Here is a 17,882-nt window from a genome sequence, read left to right as displayed (position 1 = left end):
GGAAATCTCTCATGCCAAAATTTAGCCCTTAGATACTTTTGGAACTTGTTCTGTGGCTATTTCTTGCCTCTCTCACTAGATGTAATATCATCTAGTGTATGTACACAGGATTCCCAGATGGCTCAGTGGTAAAGAATCCACCTACCAGTGCAGGAGATGCCGGAGACATAGGTTCAGTCACTGGGTCGGAAAGATCCCCTGGAGGAGGAAATGGCAACCTGCTCCAGTATTATTGCCTGGAAAATTCCACAGACAGAAGAGTCTGGCAGGCTACAGTCCATAGAGTCACGAAGAGTCAGACATGACTGAGCAAGTACACATGATAAATGTTCATAGTACTTCTCCACCTATAGTGCCCACAAAACCTCTGTAGATACTTGAGCAATACTAGCTTGATTCCAATTGTTCATTTCCAGATACACATGGACTCACTTAACTTAATTTTGGTTTGTTGAGTGTTAATAACATGCACAACTGCATCTCAATTTTTTCCAAGGAATCCTGAAATATACCAACGTAGCTGAAAATTGTGTGATTTATGTGCTAGATAATGAAATTTTCCTTACATATAACACAGGCATATTTAAAATTATCCAAATTCAGCTACTCTTGTTCTTTTTGGATGTGATTAACATTGTTTCAAATTAAGAATGTAATTAGAACAAAGGAATTTGGAACAATGGAAACTTCAGCTCTCCCTCTCCTGTTTTCTTCCTGGCATTCTCATGTATTTTTCAATGAAATATTATGTTGACAAAGCCAGTAAATCTGAAAGAACTATGCAGTATTTAATACCCAGCTTAACATTTTTACATTTTGATTGTTTTCTTCTGAAGGCAAGCCCTGGTACAAGATTTCTTTCTGTTGCCCGCCCAGTCTATGATATCCGTTAAATGCTCTTCTTTTCACTTTAAATCACATTGTTTGTTGATGGGAGATGCTGCCCATGCCATTGTGCCCTTTTTTGGGCAAGGAATGAATGCGGTAAGTTCTTTCTCAGTAGGTAAGTCCCTCAAACTTTTCTGGGCCCATCTCAATTAAAAAAGCTTAAAGAAAAAAGAAAAGGTTAAAACTATCCCCACATAATCTCTGAGAAAACAATCAATTCAACAACCCCACCAGCTATTTAACTAGATTGATCTCTATGTATAGTCAATTCTTGGATTACTTGATCCAGACACTTAATGTATAAAAAAGCATAAAGCATAACATAGTTTCAGTTAGAAAATGTATTGATAACTTGAAATTTAGGAACTTGACTGTCAGAAATTCAAGGCTTAATTTTTTAAAGTATTTATTTCTTTGGCTGTGTCAGGTCTTAGTTGTGAAATGCAAATTCTGAGTCACAGCATGTGAGATCTAGTTCCCTGACCAGGGATCGAACCCAAGCCCCCTATGTTGGGAGCATGGAGTCTTAGCCACTGGACCATCAGGGAAGTCTCCAAGACGTTATTTTTAAAGTATTTTTTTCCTTGAGATTATAATGTTAGTATCAACAAAGAAAAATATCCCAGGGACATCCCTGATGGTCCAGTGGTTAAGACTTCACCTTCCAATGCAGGGGGCGTGGGCTTGACCCCTGGTCCAAGAACTAAAGTCCCATAAGCCATGGGGTGCAGCCAAAAATTTAAAAAGAAGAAAGAAAAATATCCCAAATTATCTTTTCTTTCCCCCTCTGCTTTTTCATTCCACAGGAAAGGAAAACACAATTAATAGTTAAATAGAACGATAAAACAGACTAGACATTGAATATTACTGCTTCCATGGAAATTTTATCATTCTGGCTAGAACAATATATCAGGAAAGGAATACTGTTCAAATATTGAATGTTAATTTAAGGAATTCTAAAATAATTGTCTAGACAAACAATTATTTTATGTGCATGTGTGTTTGATTACTAATATTATAGTTTTATAACCATAGTCTTATTGTTTTGGTTTAGGAATATATTCCAAGAATAAATAATGTGTGAGTATAATCAATTGTATTTTCATCTAATTAGTGGTAAATATTTTGTTTTACAAAACATAATGGGAGGTGGGATCAAGTTAGTAGAGTAGGAGGACCCTGAGCTTTCTTCCTCCCTTCCTCCCTTCTCCCAAGGAGAAGTCCTGGCTGCACCTGGATCTGGCTTTAGTCCCTCTGAAACGAGTCCTGTCTCTCACCAAGGGGGTGGTTGCCACCACACCCTAAGGAAAAGTGTGGCCCCTGCTCACTTCAGATATGCTCTCCCACCAAAGCCACTAGGCACATGCAGACTGAATAGGACATCACAGAACATACCTGCAAGACCAGGACAGGTAATTTTCCCATAATTTCATAGAGATGGTGAAAGCTGGAGAAGACTCTTGAGAGTCCCTGGGACATCAAGGAGATCCAACCAGTCAATTCTAAAGAAAATCAACCCTGAATATTCATTGGAAGGACTGATGCTGAAGTTGAAGTTCCAATACTTTGGCCACCTGATGGGAAGAACTGACTCATTGGAAAAGACCCTGATTCTGGGACAGATTGAGGGCAGGAGGAGAAGTGGGTGACAGAGGATGAGATGGTTGGATAGCATCATCAACTCAACGGACATGAGTTTGAGCAAACTCCGGGAGATAGTGAAGGACAAGGACGCCTGGTGTGCTACAGTCCATGGGGTCGCAAAGAGTGAGACGTGACTGAACAACAACAAGAGAAAATTAAACAAAATTGTAGGAAACCATCAACAAATGAAGATGCAACCTACTGAATGGGAGACCTTAATCAAATCCAAAAAGAACAAAATTAGCTGCATTTGAATAACTTGGTCTTTGCAAATGTAATGTCTGATAAGGGGTTGATATCCAAAAATATATTAAACTCATATAACTCAATGTCAAGGAAACAAACAACCGGATCTCAAAAATGGGCAGAAGAACTGAACAGGAATTTTTCCAGAGAAGACATACAGATAGCCAACAGGCATATGAAAAAATGTTCAACATCACTGTTCACTGCTGCTGCTGCTAAGTCGCTTTAGTCGTGTCTGACTCTGTGCGACCCCAGACACGGCAGCCCACCAGGCTCCCCCATCCCTGGGATTCTCCAGGCAAGAACACTGGAGTGGGTTGCCATTTCCTTCTCCAATGCGTGAAAATGAAAAGTGAAAGTGAAGTCACCCAGTCGTGTCCGACTCTTCAGGACCCCATGGACTGCAGCCTTACCAGGCTCCTCTGTCCATGGGTCCAGGCAAAAGTACTGGAGTGGGTTGCCATTCACTGTTCATTAGGGAAATGTAAATCAAAACCACCATGAGATATCACCTCATATTTGCTAGAATGGCTATCATTAAAAAGACAACGACAAACGTGTGTCAAGGATATAGAAGAAAGGAATTCTAGTACCCTGTTTGTGGGAATGTAAATTGTTGCAACTTCTATGGCAAGCAGTATGGAGGTTCCTCAAAAAATTAAAACCTGAACTACCACATGATCCAGTAATTCCACTCATGGTATATATCCAAAGAAAATGAAAATGCTGCTTCAAAAAGGTATATGCACCCCATGTTCATAGCAGCATTATTTACAGTAGCTAAGATGTGGAAACAACCTAAGTGTCCATTAAAAAATGAATGGATAAAAAGTAGTGGTATGTATATACAATAGAGTATTATTCAACCATAAGAAAGAACGAAATTTTGCCATTTGCAACAACGTGGATGAACCTGTATAGTATTATGGTTAGTGAAATAAGTGAGACAAAGAAAGACAAATTCTGTTTGTTTTCATTTATATGTGGAATCTAAAATATAAAGCAAATAAATGAATATAACAAAACAGAAACAGACTCACAGGTACAGAGAACAAACTAGTAGTTACCAGTGGGTAGAAGGGGAGGGGGAAAGGCAAGAAAGAAAAAGGGGATTATGAGGTACAAACTGTAATAATATACAGTACATAGTATATAGCCTATATTTTGTAACTTTGTATGGAGTATAATCTATAAAAATATTAAATCACTAAGTTGTATATCTGAAACAAATAAAATATTGTAAGTCAGCTATACTCCAATTTTTTTTTAAACTAAAAAACACATCAATTTTAGCAGTGGATACCTGTGTGGACTCTGGCATTAGAACTCCTTTGTTCAAAGCCTGGCTTCATGATTTATTAGAATATATTCTCACACAACTAATTTTACTCCCTATCTGTAAAATTCAGATTTTTTATTTTTAATACTTTTTGCTTTATTATTTCTTTTTTTTTAAACAAGTTTTTTTTGGGGGGGCCAATAATTGCTTTACAACGTTGTGGTAGTCAATACAAATCAGCCATAATTACATATACATCCCTTTCTTCTTGAGCCTCCCTCCCCCCAAAATTCAGATTTTAATAAGACCTATCTCATAGGAATTCTCCAGGAATAAATGAATTAATTAAAGAATTTAAGATTATTATCTCATCACTATATGATATCTCTTATCTCTATATTCCTATAGCATTAACAGCCTATATAATTGACAAATTTATTTGCTTCTGGTATAATATTGATATGTGTAATTGATATAGAAATGTTTTATTTCTTAACCTTTACATATTTATATATGATCTTAAAACCATAGTTTAATTTCCTAGAATACAAGAAACATAGCTTTATATTTTCTTCTCCCTACTGCACTTAGCAGAGTATCTTACTAATTTTGTGGATTTGTTGATTAGAAATTTGCTTTAATTTTGACTTATGGGAAATGAGTTCATATGAGAGTTCTATGCTGTCATTAAATTGCTCTAAATGTGAATCTTAAATGCCTAAATAGTTTAAATATTATTCTAATGCTCATGGTAGAACAATATAATTATTTTTGCTTCTTTAAGAAGCAACAGAATTGTCAAAATTACAAGTTAATCTAAAATTTTGATATTCTAAATTTATATCTATATCTGCATATACTACCACATACTTGCACTCATCTCACATGCTAGAAAAGTAATGCTCAAAATCCTCCAAGCCAGGCTTCAACCATATGTGAACCATGAACTTCCCACTGGATTTAGAAAAGGCAGAGGAACCAGAGATCAAATTGCCAACATCCATTGGATCGTTGAAAAAGCAAGAGAGTTCCAGAAAAACATCTACTTCTGCTTTATTGACTATGCCAAAGCCTTTGACTGTGTGGATCACAATAAACTGTGGAAAATTCTTAAAGAGATGGGAATACCAGACCACCTGACCTGCCTCTTGAGAAATTTGTATGCAGGTCAGGAAGCAACAGTTAGAACTGGACATGGAACAACATGGTTGCAAATCAAGAAAGGAGTACGTCAAGGCTGTATGTTGTCACCCTGCTTATTTAACTTATATGCAGAGCACATCATGAGAAACGCAGGGCTCGAAGAAGCACAAGCTGGAATCAAGATTGCCGGGAGAAATATCAATAACCTCAGATATGCAGATGACACCACACTTATGGCAGAAAGCGAAGAAGAAGTAAAGAGCCTCTTGATGAAAGTGAAAGAGGAGAGTGAAAAGTTGGCTTAAAACTCAACATTCAGAAAATTAAGATCATGGCATCCAGTCCCATCACTTCATGACAAATAGATGGGGAAACAGTGGAAACAGTGAGAGACTTTATTTTTTTGGACTCCAAAATCACTGCAGATAGTGACTGCAGCCATGATTTTAAAAGACACTTGCTCCTTGGAAGAAGAGCTATGACCAACCTAGACAGCTTTTTAAAAAGCAGAGACATTACTTTACCAACAAAGGTCTGTCTAGTCAAAGCTATGGTTTTTCCAATAGTCACATATGGATGTGAGAGTAGGACTATAAAGAAAACTGAACACTGAAGAAATGATGCTTTGAACTGTGGTGTTGGAGAAGACTCTTGAGAGTCCCTTGGACAGCAAGGAGATCCAACCAGTCCATTCTGAAAGAGATCAGCCCTGGGATTTCTTTGGAAGGACTGATGCTGAAGCTGAAGTTCCAATACTTTGGCCACCTGAGGCAAAGAACTGACTCATTGGAAAAGACCCTGATGCTGAGAAAGATTGAAGGCAGGAGAAGAAGGGGATGACAGAAGATGAGTTGGCTGGATGGCATCACCGGCTCAATGGACATGAATTTGAGTAAACTCTGAGTGTTGATGAGGGACAGGGAGACCTGGCGTGCTGCAGTCCATGGGGTCACAAAGAGTCGGACACAACTGAGAGACTGAAATGAATTGAATTGAATTGATATATATAAATGAATAAACTGGGCAAAGACAAAACCATCAAACATGCTGTTAATGGCATTTTAAATCAGAATTCAATACCAAGTGTGACTATTCAGCTGTTACGTACTGGTTTAGGGTACAAATATCCTGTGAGTTATACCACCAATGAACAGTCTATTCAAAATTGCTAAACAAAGTATTTATTATTTCCAGTTCATTCTTTCCCATTTTTTCTTGTTTTAGGGCTTTGAAGACTGCTTGGTATTTGATGAATTAATGGATAAATTCAAAAATGATTTTAGTAAGTAAAATTTCTCCGTGGGACATGGATTAGTCTTGCTGATTAATTGTATACCTGTTTGTGATCCTGGAAGATTTCAAATCATGAATTAGATTTCCTAATCAGAATTATAATTTTTTCTTTTAACACTCTATACCACTGTTGTTGCTCATTGCAGACGAGAAACACCCAGAGAGGAAAAGATAGTTTAAGTTTTTACATGGAGGTCTATACCAAGAAAAAAATTTCTGTGTACCAAAGTTTGGTGAAGGTGTACTCCTTTCTGGGCTTCCCTGATGGCTCAGATGGCAAAAAATCCACCTCCAATGCAGGAGACCCTGGTTTGATCCCTGGGTCAGGAAGATCCTGGAGAAGGGAATGGCTACCCACTCCAGTATTCTTGCCTGGAGAACTCTATGGACAGAGGAGCCTGGCGAGGCTACAGTCCATGGGGTCAGACACAACTTAAACTGCTTAGCATGCACACATACCCCTTTATCTCCCTCTCAGTCTAGTTAACACCCATGCCTATATCCCCTACAGCTTGCCCTCAGAACACCTTTGGAAGCTCCAGCATTTTCTTGTTTTTTGCTTTGTCAAAGTTTGCATATAATAGTTCCATTTACCTTTTGATTAAAATGAATTCCACAAATAATTTTACAGGTATTGAAGTTTTTAATTTTTATATATAACTCTGAAAATAAGTTAAATGTACATAATTTTCATCTGTAAAAGAAATTGAAAACAATAGAACTGGATAACTTCTACTGCTTCTCAGCTCCACATGCTCTCAAAGGTCACCTCTGAAATTAAATCTGTGGCAGATAAGAGACTACTTAGAGAACCTTGAATCTACACCCAGATTCCAGCCTTTTTTCTTTCAATTTCTTTTTTTATTAGAGGATCATTGCTTTACAGAATTCTGCTGTTTTCTGTCAAACCTCAACATGAATCAGCCATAGGTATACATATATTTCCTCCCTTTTGAACCTCCCTCTCATCTCCCACTCCATCCCACCCCTCTAGATTGATACAGAGCCCTGTTTGAGTTTCCTGAGCCATACAGAAAATTCCCATTGGCTGTCTATTTTATATACGGTAGTGTAAGTTTCTATGTTACTCTTTCCATACACCTCACCCTCTCCTTCCCTCTCCCCATGTCCATATGTCTGTTATTCCACTGCTGTCCTGTTAATAAATTCTTCAGTACCATTTTTCTAGATTCTGTATATATGTTAGAATATGATATTTATTTCTCTTTCTGACTCACTTCACTCTGTATAATAGGTTCTAGGTTCATCCACCTCATCAAAACTGACTCAAATGTATTCCTTTTTATGGCTGAGTAATACCCCATTGTGTATATGTACCACAACTTCTTGATCCATTCATCTGTCGATGGACATCTAGGTTGTTCCATGCTCTGGCTATTGTAAATAGTGCTGTAATGAACAATGGGATACATGTGTCTTTTCCAATTTTGGTTTCCTCGGGATATATGTCTAGGAGTGGGATTGCTGGATCATATGGTGGTTTTATCCTAATTTTAAAAGGAATCTCCATACCGTCTTCCATAGTGGCTGTATCAATTTACATTCCCACCAACAGTGCAAAAGCATTCCCTTTTCTCCACACCCTCTCCAGCATTTATTGTTTGTAGACTTTTTGATGATGGTCATTCTGACTGGAGTGAGGTGATATCGCATTATAGTTTTGATTTGCATTTCTCTAATAGTAAGCGATGTTGAGCATCTCTTCATCTGTTTGTTAACCATCTATATGTCTTCTTTGGAGAAATGTCTGTTTAAGTCTTTCTCCCACTTTTTGATTGGGTTGTTTGTTTTTCTGGTATTGAGTTGTATGAGCTGCTTGTGTATTTTGGGAATTAATCCTTTGTCAGTTGTTTCATTTGCAATTATTTTCTCCCATTCGGAGGGCTGTCTTTTCACTTTGCTTGTGGTTTCCTTTGCTTTGCAAAAGCCTTTAAGTTTAATCAGGTCCCACTTGTTTACTTTTGTTTTTATTTCCGCTATTCTAGGACGTAGGTCATAGAGGATCTTGCTTTGATTTATGTCATTGAGTGTTCTGCCTATGTTTTCCTCTAAGAGTTTTATAGTTTCTGGTCTTACCTTTAGGTCTTTAATCCATTTTGAGTTTACCTTTGTGTATGGTGTTAGGAAGTGTTCTAATTTCATTCTTTCACATGTAGCTGTCCAGTTTTTCCCAGAACTATTTATTGAAGAGGCTATCTTTGCCCCATTGTATATTCTTGCCTCCTCTGTCAAAAATAAGGTACCCATAGGTGCATGGGTTTATTTCTTACCTTTCTATTTTGTTCCATTGGTCTATATTTCTGTTTTTGTGCCAGTACCATGTTGTCTTGATGATGGTAGCTTTGCAGTATAATCTGAAGTCAGGAAGGTTGAATCCTCCAGGTCCATTCTTCTTTCTCAAGATTGCTTTGGCTACTTGGAGACTTTTGTGTTTCCATATGAATTGTGAAATTTTTTGTTCTAGTTCTGTGAAAAATGCCTTTGGTAATTTCATAGGGATCACATTGAACCTGTAGATTGTATTTGGTAATATAGTCATTTTCACAATATTGATTCTTCCTAACAAGGAACATGGAATATCTGTCCATCTGTTTATCTTTCCTTTGATTTCTTTCATTAGCGTGTTATAATTTTATGTGTACAGTTCTTTTGTCTCCTCAGATAAGTTTATTCCTAGATATTTAATTCTTCAAGTTGCAGTGGTGAATGGGGTTGATTCCTTAATTTCTCCTTCTGATTTTTTGTTGTTAGTATATAGAAATGCAAATGATTTCTGTGTATTGATTTTGTATCCTGCAACTTTGTTAAATTCACTGATTAGCTCTAGTAATTTTATGATACTATCTTTAGGGTTTTCTATGTACAGTATCATGTCATCTGCAAACAGTGAGAGCTTTGCTTCTTCTTTTCCAATCTGAATTCTTTTTATTTCTTTTTCTTCTCTGATGGCTGTAGCTAGGACTTCCAGAACTATGTTGAATAATAGCAGTGAAAGTGGACACCCTTGTCTTGTTCCTGATCTTAGGGGGAATGCTTTCACTTTTTCACCATTGAGAATAATTTTTGCTGTAGATTTATCATATATGGCCTTTACTGTGTGAGGTGGATTCCTTCTATGCCCATTTTTTTGAGGAGTTTTAATCGGAAATGGGTGCTGAATTTTGTCAAAGTCTTTTTTCTGCATCTGTTGAGATTATCATATAGTTTTTGTCTTTCAATTTGTTAACATGGTGTACCACATTGATTGATTTGCGTATATTGAAGAATCCTTGCATCCCTGGAATAAACCCAACTTGATCATGGTGTATGAGCTTTTTGATGTTGCTAAATTCTGTTTGCTAAAAGTTTGTTGAGGATTTTTGTATCTATGTTCATCAGTGATATTGGCATGTAGTTTTCTTTTTGTGTGTTGTCTTTGTCTGGTTTTGATATTAGGGTGATGGTGGCCTCATGGAATGAGTTTGGAAGTGTTCCTCCCTCTGAAATTTTTTGAAAGAGTTTTAGAAGGATAGGCATTAGCTCTTCTCTAAATGTTTGATAGAATTCTCCTGTGAAGCCATCTTGTCCTGGGCTTTTGTTTTTTGGGAGATTTTTTTTATCACAGCTTTCATTTCAGTGTTTGCAATTGAGTTTTTCATCGTTTCTATTTCTTCCTGGTTCAGTCGTGGAAGATTGAACTTTTCTAAGAATCTGTCCATTTCTTCCAGGTTATCCATTTTATTGCCATATAGTTGTTCCTAATAGTCTCTTATAATCCTTCGTATTTCTGCATTGTCTGTTGTAACCTCTCCCTTTTCATTTCCAATTTTGTTGATTTGATTCTTCTCTCTTTTTTTCTTGATGAGTCTGGCTAAAGGTTTGGCAATTTTGTTTATCTTCTCAAAGAACCAGCTTTCAGTTTTATTAATTTTTACTGTTGTTTCTTTCATTTCTTTTTCATTTATTTCTGCTTGGATCTTCATGATTTCTTCTACTAATGTTGGTTTTGTTTTTTTTTTAATTCTTCTTTTTCCAGTTGTTTTAGGTGTAAAGTTAGGTTGTCTATTCAATGTTTTTCTTCTTTCTTGAGGTAGGCTTGTATTGCTATAAACTTTCCTTCTTAGAACTGCTTTTGCTGCATCCCATAGGTTTTGAGTTGTCATGTTTTCATTGTCATTTGTTTCTAGAAATTTTTTTATTTCTTAAGTAACCTGTTGGTTATTTAGAAACATGTTGTTTAATCTCTATGTGTTTGTGTTTCTTACAGTTTTTTTCTTGTAATTGATATCTAATCTCATAGCACTGTAATCAGAGAAGATGCTTGATATGACTTCAATTTTCTTAAATTTAGTGAGGTTTGATTTGTGACCCAAGATGTGGTCTATCTTGGAGAATGTTCCATGTGCACTTAAGAAGAAGGTATAGCCTTCTGCATTTGGATGGAATGTCCTAAAGATATCAATGAGATACAGCTCATCTAATGTATCATTTAAGACTTGTGTTTCCTTATTAATTTTCTGGTTTTTTTTTTTTTTTGGTTTGTCCATTGGTGTGAGTGGGGTGTTAAAGTCTCCTGCTAGTATTGTGTTACTATTAATTTCTCCTTTTATGTCTATTAGTGTTTGTCTTATGTATTGAGGTGCTCCTATGTTGGGTGCATAGATATTTACAATCATCACATTTTTCTCTTGGATTGATCCCCTGATCATTATGTGGTGTCCTTCCTTATCTCTTGAAATCTTCCTTATTTTAAGGTCTATTTTGTCTGATATGAGGACTGCTACTCCGGGTTTATTTTGCTTCCCTTTTGCATGGAATATATTTTTCCATCCTTTCACTTTCAGTCTATGTGTTTTTAGGTCTGAAGTGAGTTTCTTGTAGACAGCATATATATGGGTCTTGTTTTTGTATCCATTCAGCCAATCTGTGTCTTTTGGTTGAAGCATTTAATCCATTTACATTTAAAGTAATTATTGATATATATGTTCCTATTGCCATTTTCTTAATTGTTTGGGGTTTATTTTGTAGATCTTTTTTCTTTTCTTGTATTTCTTAACTATATAAGTCCCTTTAATATTGTTGTAAAGCTGGTTTGGTGGTACTGAATTCTCTTAACTTTTGCTTGTCTGAAAAGCTTATTTCTCCATTAATTCTGAATAAGATCCTTGATGGGTACTGTAATCTTGGTTGTAGATTATTCCCTTTCAATACTTTAAATATATCCTGCCATTCCCTTCTGGCCTGCAGAGTTTCTGCTGAAACATCAGCTGTTAAGTATATGGGGTTTCCCTTGTATGTTACTTGTTGCTTCTCCTATGTTGATTTTAATATACTTTCTTTGTGTTTAGTCTTGTTAGTTTGATTAGTATATGTCTGGGGTGTTTCTCCTCAGGTTTATCCTATATGGGACTCTTTGTGCCTCTTGGACTTGATTGACTATTTCCTTTGCCATATTGGGGAAATTTTCAACTATAATATCTTAAAAAATGTTCTCATACTCTTTCTTTCTCTCTTCTTCTTCTGGGACCCCTGTAATATTAATGTTGGTGCGTTTGATATTTTCCCAGAAGTCTCTGAGACTATCCTCAGTTCTTTTCTTTCTTTTTACTTTATTCTTCTCTTCAGAAGTTATTTCCACCATTTTATCTTCCAACTCACTGATTCATTCTTCTGCTTCAGATATTCTGCTATTGATTCCTTCTAGGAAATGGCAACCTACTCCAGTACTCTTGCCTGGAAAATTCCATGGATGGAGGAGCCTGGAAGGCTACAGTCCATGGGGTCGCAAACAGTCAGACATGACTGAGCGACTTCAATGTCAAATGTAGAGTATTTTTAATTTATGTAATTGTGTTGTTTGTCTCTATATGTTTATTCTTTAATTCTTCTAGGTCTTTGTTAATTGATTCTTGCATTTTCTCCATTTTGTTTTCAAAGTTTTTGATCATCTTTACTATCATTATTCTGAATCCTTTTCCAGGTAGTTTGCCTATTTCCTCTTCATTTATTTGGACTTCTGTGTTTCTAGTTTGTTCCTTCATTTGTATAGTATTTCTCTGCCTTTTCATTATTTTTTTTATTTTTTATTTTTTTTTTCATTATTTTTTTAAATGTATTGTGTTTGAGGTCTCCTTTTCCCAGGTTTCAAGGTTTAATTCTTTCTTCCTTTTGGTTTCTGCCCTCCTAAGGTTGGTCCAGTGGTTTGTGTAAGCTTTGTATAGGGTGAGATTTGTTTGTTTGTTTGTTTTTCCTCTGATGGGCAAGGCTGAGTGAGGTGGTAATCCTGTCTGCTGATGATTGGGTGTGTACTTTTGTTTTGTGTGCTGTTTAGATGAGGTATCCTGCACAGGATGTTCCTGGTGGTTGGGTGATGCTGCATAGTGTATTCAAGTGGTTTCCTTTGTGTGAGTTCTCACTATCTGATACTTCCTAGTGTTAGTTCTCTGATAGTCTAGTGTTTTGAAGTCAGTGCTCCCACTCCAAAGGCTCAGTGCTTGATCTCTGGTCAGGAATAAAGTTTCCACAAGTGGTTTGTTATGGCATTAATTGAGGTTAAAGCAAATATCTGAAAACAAGAAGCCAAAGATGAACCCCAGACAAATGGCAGTTAAAAAATCAGGCAAATAATAATTAAAATAATAGAATATACACATATACAAATACACCCATAAGCAAAGTCAAAACAGTTGAACAAAAATAGAGTAGATTGACCCAGCAAACAAAGGAAATAAAAAATTATATCTACAAGAACAAAACTAACTAAAGCACAAACTGGAAAACAAAACTAAGGCAAGGTGCCAATTGGGGAATAAAGCAATAAAAATAAAACTAACAAATATGTTGAGAGGAAAGGAAAGAAAGAAAAGAAAGAAAGGATAGATATGCAAAGTTAAATAGAGTTATATAAAGAAGACTTATATACATTCAAGATTAACTGCAAGGGGAAAAGAATAGTAGGAAAAGCAAACAAAGGAATAAATGTAGAAAAAATAATAATAGGTTTAAAAAATTAAAATTAAAAAGAAGAGAAAAGGAAAAAGGGGGGAGGAACTCCACAGAACTGCAAAAGCCCAATGTAGAGGCAGAGGTTTATAACAACAATAAAAAATGTGACATAGAAAAAGAAAAAAAAATCTCAAAAGCTTAATTAGATTTCATAGTGCCAATTGACAACTACAACAGAAGCAGTGGGTCGGGGGGGAGGTGGTGCGGTGGGGAGGAAAAACAAAGAAAAAAGATCCAAAAGAATCTACACAACAAGTCAAAACATAAGAATAATAAATGTTTTTCTTGAGTTACTGCTGTCAGAGTCCTTTCCCTCACTGGGAGTCACAGTCCACCTCACCTCCCTAGGATGCCCTCCAACACTGTGCTCATCTCTGGACCTGCTTTGGGGGAAGCTCAGATTCTAATCTGGTCCTGCTCCTATGTGTTCTTGACTCCAATGACCACAGCTATCAGAACTAGTGCATTTTCTTTTGTGGGCACTCTCAATGACCTTTTGTATATTCCATAGACACAGATTCTGTCTAGTTGATCATGTGGATTTAATCTGCAGCTTGTACACTGGGTGGGAAGGTTTTGGGTGTTCTTCCTTAGCCACACTGCCCCTGGGTTTCAACTGTGGTTTTATTTTCACCTCTGCATGTGGGTCATCCACTGGGATTTGCTCCTGAGGCTTCCCTGGAGGACTTGGGTTTGCCCCTGTGAGGACCATGTTTGGAGGTGGTGCATCTGCTTGGGTCACAGGGGTTCTGGCAGCACCAGGTACTCAGGGGAGTTGGCAGCTAGGGCAGCAGGAAATACAGTGCTCTAGAAGGGTATGGCAACCAGTATTGACCAATACGCTTCAGTATTGCCTGAAGAACCCCTCTCCCTGACAGAGAAGCCTGGCAGGCCACAGTCTGCTACTGCTAAGTCACTTCAGTCATTTCCAATTCTGTGTGACCCCATAGATGGCAGCCCACCAGGCTGCCTTGTCCCTGGGATTCTCCAGGCAAGAACACTGGAGTGGGTTGCCATTTCCTTCTCCAATGCATGAAAGTGAAATTGAAAGTGAAGTCACTCAGTCGTGTCCGACTCTTAGCGACCCCATGGACTGCAGCCTACCAGGGTCCTCCATCCGTGGGATTTTCCAGGCAAGAGTACTGGAGTGGGGTGCCAAGGCCACACTCTACAGGGTCGCAAAGACTCAGACACAACCGAAGCAACCCTGCGCCCATAGATGCAAGACATTTTTGCCTGTGGCAGCTCTGCCCTAGTGAGAGTTGAGTGTGAAGGTGGTGCAGCTGCTTGGCTTGTGGGGACCCTGGCAGCACCAAGTGTGCGGGAACATGGACTGCCTCCACCATAGGAGTTATGGCCCTAACAGTCTGGTTTCGAGCCTCTAGTAGCTGACGATCAGTAGGCCTCTTTGGCCAGTCTTTCTCTGTTGCTCTGTCCATTCAGGCACTTAGAGGGCTCCCTTGCCTGGGGTCCTTCTCTGTTGTTCCATGCATCAGGCACATAGAGGGGCCCCTGTGGCTGGGGTCCTACTTTGTAGATCAGCGGCACATCAGTCACTTAAAGGAGCACCTTGGGTGGGGTCCTGCTCTGTAGTTCAGTGCGTCAGGCGTCTGATGGGCCAGCCTCTCTATTGTTCAGCTGTGGATGCTGGTGTGTGGAGAGAGGCTGTGGTGATGGCTCCGCACCCTACGTGTGACTCAGCAGTATTGCCTTGCTTCCATGGCTGCCTGGCTTTCCTCCACAGGCGTTTCCCACCACAGTTTCCTCCCTCATATCCCCTTGATCTGTCTTTCCACAGTCAACAGCAGCCCTCACCCTGGGATTGCTCCACAATCCCTAAACTTCAGCTCCCAGACACTGCGCCTTGCAGGAGACCTGTATCCCTCTCCGAGGTATGTATGGCTGCAGCAAGGACTGTCTGATGCTCATTCCATTTCAGCTGCCACAGATCAGCTGTTTCACTCTCAGCCTTATATGTTTCTCCTTTGACTCAGACAACTGCCCCGATGTGGGGATCGGACCCCTGCTTCAGTGCCCCCACCCCCTGAGGGCAGGTCCAGTCCTACTAACACTCCTGTTTTTTCCCCTAGTTCCTTCATCCTACCAAGTCTTGCGTGATTCTATACACTCTTTTCCTTTGGTCAGGTACTCCTGTCCACTCTCAGCTGGTGTTCTGCATGCACTTCTGTGTCTGAAGATACATTCCTGATGTACCCGTGGAGAGAGTTGTACTCCATGTCCACCTACTCCTCCGCCTTCTTGTTTTCTCCAGATTCCAGTCTTGACTTGCTAACTTATTAGCCCTGTGACCTTGAACAAGTCACTTTATCTTTTTAAAGTCTCATTTTTTTTCCATCGATAAAGTGGGGATAATACCAATTTCAGAAAGCTGTGAAGGTTAAATCAAATGACTTGTGTAAAGCATTTTTTTTTTTTTTAAGCCTGATTCACAGATACAAGCTAGTGGTTACTAGTGGGTAAAAGGGTAAGGTGAGGGGCAAACCATGAGGTATAAAATAAATAAGCTACAAGGATATACTGTACAACACAGGGAATGTAACCAATATTTTATAATAACTATAAATGGAGTATAACCTTTAAAAATTGTGAATCACTATGTTATACCCTTGCAACTCATGTAATGTGACTGTGACTGTTTGTGTGGGCTCAGTAGTGTTCAACTCTTTTGCAACCCCAAGGACTGTAGCCTGCCAGGCTCCTTTGTCCATGGACTTTCAAAGTGGGTCACCACTTTCTACTCCCGGGCTCTTCCCAACCCAGGGATCGAACCCCAATCACTAGGGTCTCCAGCATTGGCAGGTGGATTCTTTACCATTGCACCTTCTGGGATATTGTACATCAGCTATCCCTCAAGAAAAAAAAAAAAAGTTTAAAAAAAAGGCTGGAATAAAGTAAGCTCAGAGTAAAAACAATTTTAAGTGTTAGGGTGTCAGTGGACACTATAGTATCTGAATCTGAAAATATTATGGATTCTAGGGTAAATTTCTTCTGGGTTTCTTACTTTCTTTCCCAGTTATCTCACTCAGATGCTCAGGATCCAGAGGTATTTTGTTTCCTCCCTTCTTAGCCCCTGTGTGATTGGTTAGCATGTGATGACAATGGTGGAGATAGACTGAGAGCTTATATAGCAGAACATACTGTCAATATTGGTTTTAGTTATGAGATAGATAAAACTAATTATCACAAAAATGACTAACATCACTGAACATGTAATATGTGTTGGGGATCTTGCAAGGTTTTTTTAATGTATTATCTCATGAAAAACAAGGGGCATAGGTATTATTCTTGTGCCTGGTTTACAACTGAGGAAATTTAAGCTTAGAGTTTACAACTTAGGAAATTTAAGCTTAAGTAACTTGCCCAAAACCAAGTAGCTAGAAAGTGATGAAGCTGGGACTTGTACTTATGTGCACTCTCAGACTTTAGAAATGGCTTCCCCAAAATGGGAGTTGTTTGGCCCTGTGAAGTTATATCAATCATTACTTTATCAAATATTTATTCAGTATTTACCATATACCAGTTTAAGTTTTCAAACATGAGTAAAACATGGGGCCTCCCTCTGAGAGATAAGAGAATAATGAAGGAGCTAAAAAGTTTAAGCTAACAAGGTGAGCTGAGGTGAGTGTTAGTTGCTCAGTCATGTCTGATTTTTTGTGACCCCATAACTGTAGCCCTCCAGGCTCCTCTGTCCATGGGATTTCCCAGGTAAGAATACTGAAGCAGATAGCCATTCCCTTCTCCAGGGGATCTTCCTGACTCAGGGATCAATCCCAGGTCTCCTGCATTGCAGGAAGACTCTTTACTGTGTGAGCCACCAGAGAAGCCCAAAGAGAAGACTGTTTCTGCCTGGTTTAGAATCAGGGACATTTCACATATGAGGCGAATGTGATAACCACACACTACAGAAACAGGTGACTTAGGTTCAAATACAACAAATTTACATGGTGTAGCAAGGAAGAACAAAAAGGAGAGTAGCAACATCTAAGGATTTGGAATCACTTTAAAGTCATTTATATGAAGTGCTTTCCAACTGTGAAGTAAAAAATAATGATTTACTAATCTAGTATATTTCATAGTCTTTATCATAAGCTTTATTAAACTATGTGTGTGTGTGTTAGTCGCTCAGTTGTGTCCAACTCTGCGACCCCATGGACTGTAGCCCACCAGGTTTCTCTGTCCATGGAATTCTCCAGGAAAGAATATTGGAGTGGATTGCCATTCCCTTCTCCAGAGGAGCTTCCCAACCCAGGAATCGATCCCTGGTCTCCTGCATGGCAGGCAGACTCTTTACCGTTTGAGCTACAGGGAAATCTTATTAAACTGTAGGTGATGGGAAATGTCCATGTGTTATTGCTCAGTATTC

The 17,882-nt window shown here is 38.4% G+C and overlaps 2 protein-coding genes across 2 annotated transcripts in view; one reads left to right on the top strand and one right to left on the bottom strand.

Moving 5' to 3' along the window:
• Positions 1-17,882, bottom strand: part of FH (fumarate hydratase) — a 215,845-nt gene that overhangs the window by 86,850 nt on the left and 111,113 nt on the right. The window lies entirely within an intron of this gene.
• The window catches only part of KMO (kynurenine 3-monooxygenase), a 71,574-nt gene that overhangs the window by 49,880 nt on the left and 3,812 nt on the right, over positions 1-17,882 (top strand). The window contains exons 10-11 of the mRNA XM_055583237.1: positions 837-984; positions 6,425-6,482. Coding sequence (XP_055439212.1) covers positions 837-984; positions 6,425-6,482 — 206 coding nt within the window. The remainder of the gene's footprint in view (positions 1-836; positions 985-6,424; positions 6,483-17,882) is intronic.

This window comes from Bubalus kerabau, chromosome 5, assembly GCF_029407905.1.
Source record: "Bubalus kerabau isolate K-KA32 ecotype Philippines breed swamp buffalo chromosome 5, PCC_UOA_SB_1v2, whole genome shotgun sequence".
In the NCBI taxonomy this organism is placed as follows: domain Eukaryota; kingdom Metazoa; phylum Chordata; class Mammalia; order Artiodactyla; family Bovidae; genus Bubalus; species Bubalus kerabau.
The sequence above is the reverse complement of the archived record's forward strand: the minus strand, read 5'-3'. Positions and strand labels throughout refer to the sequence as shown.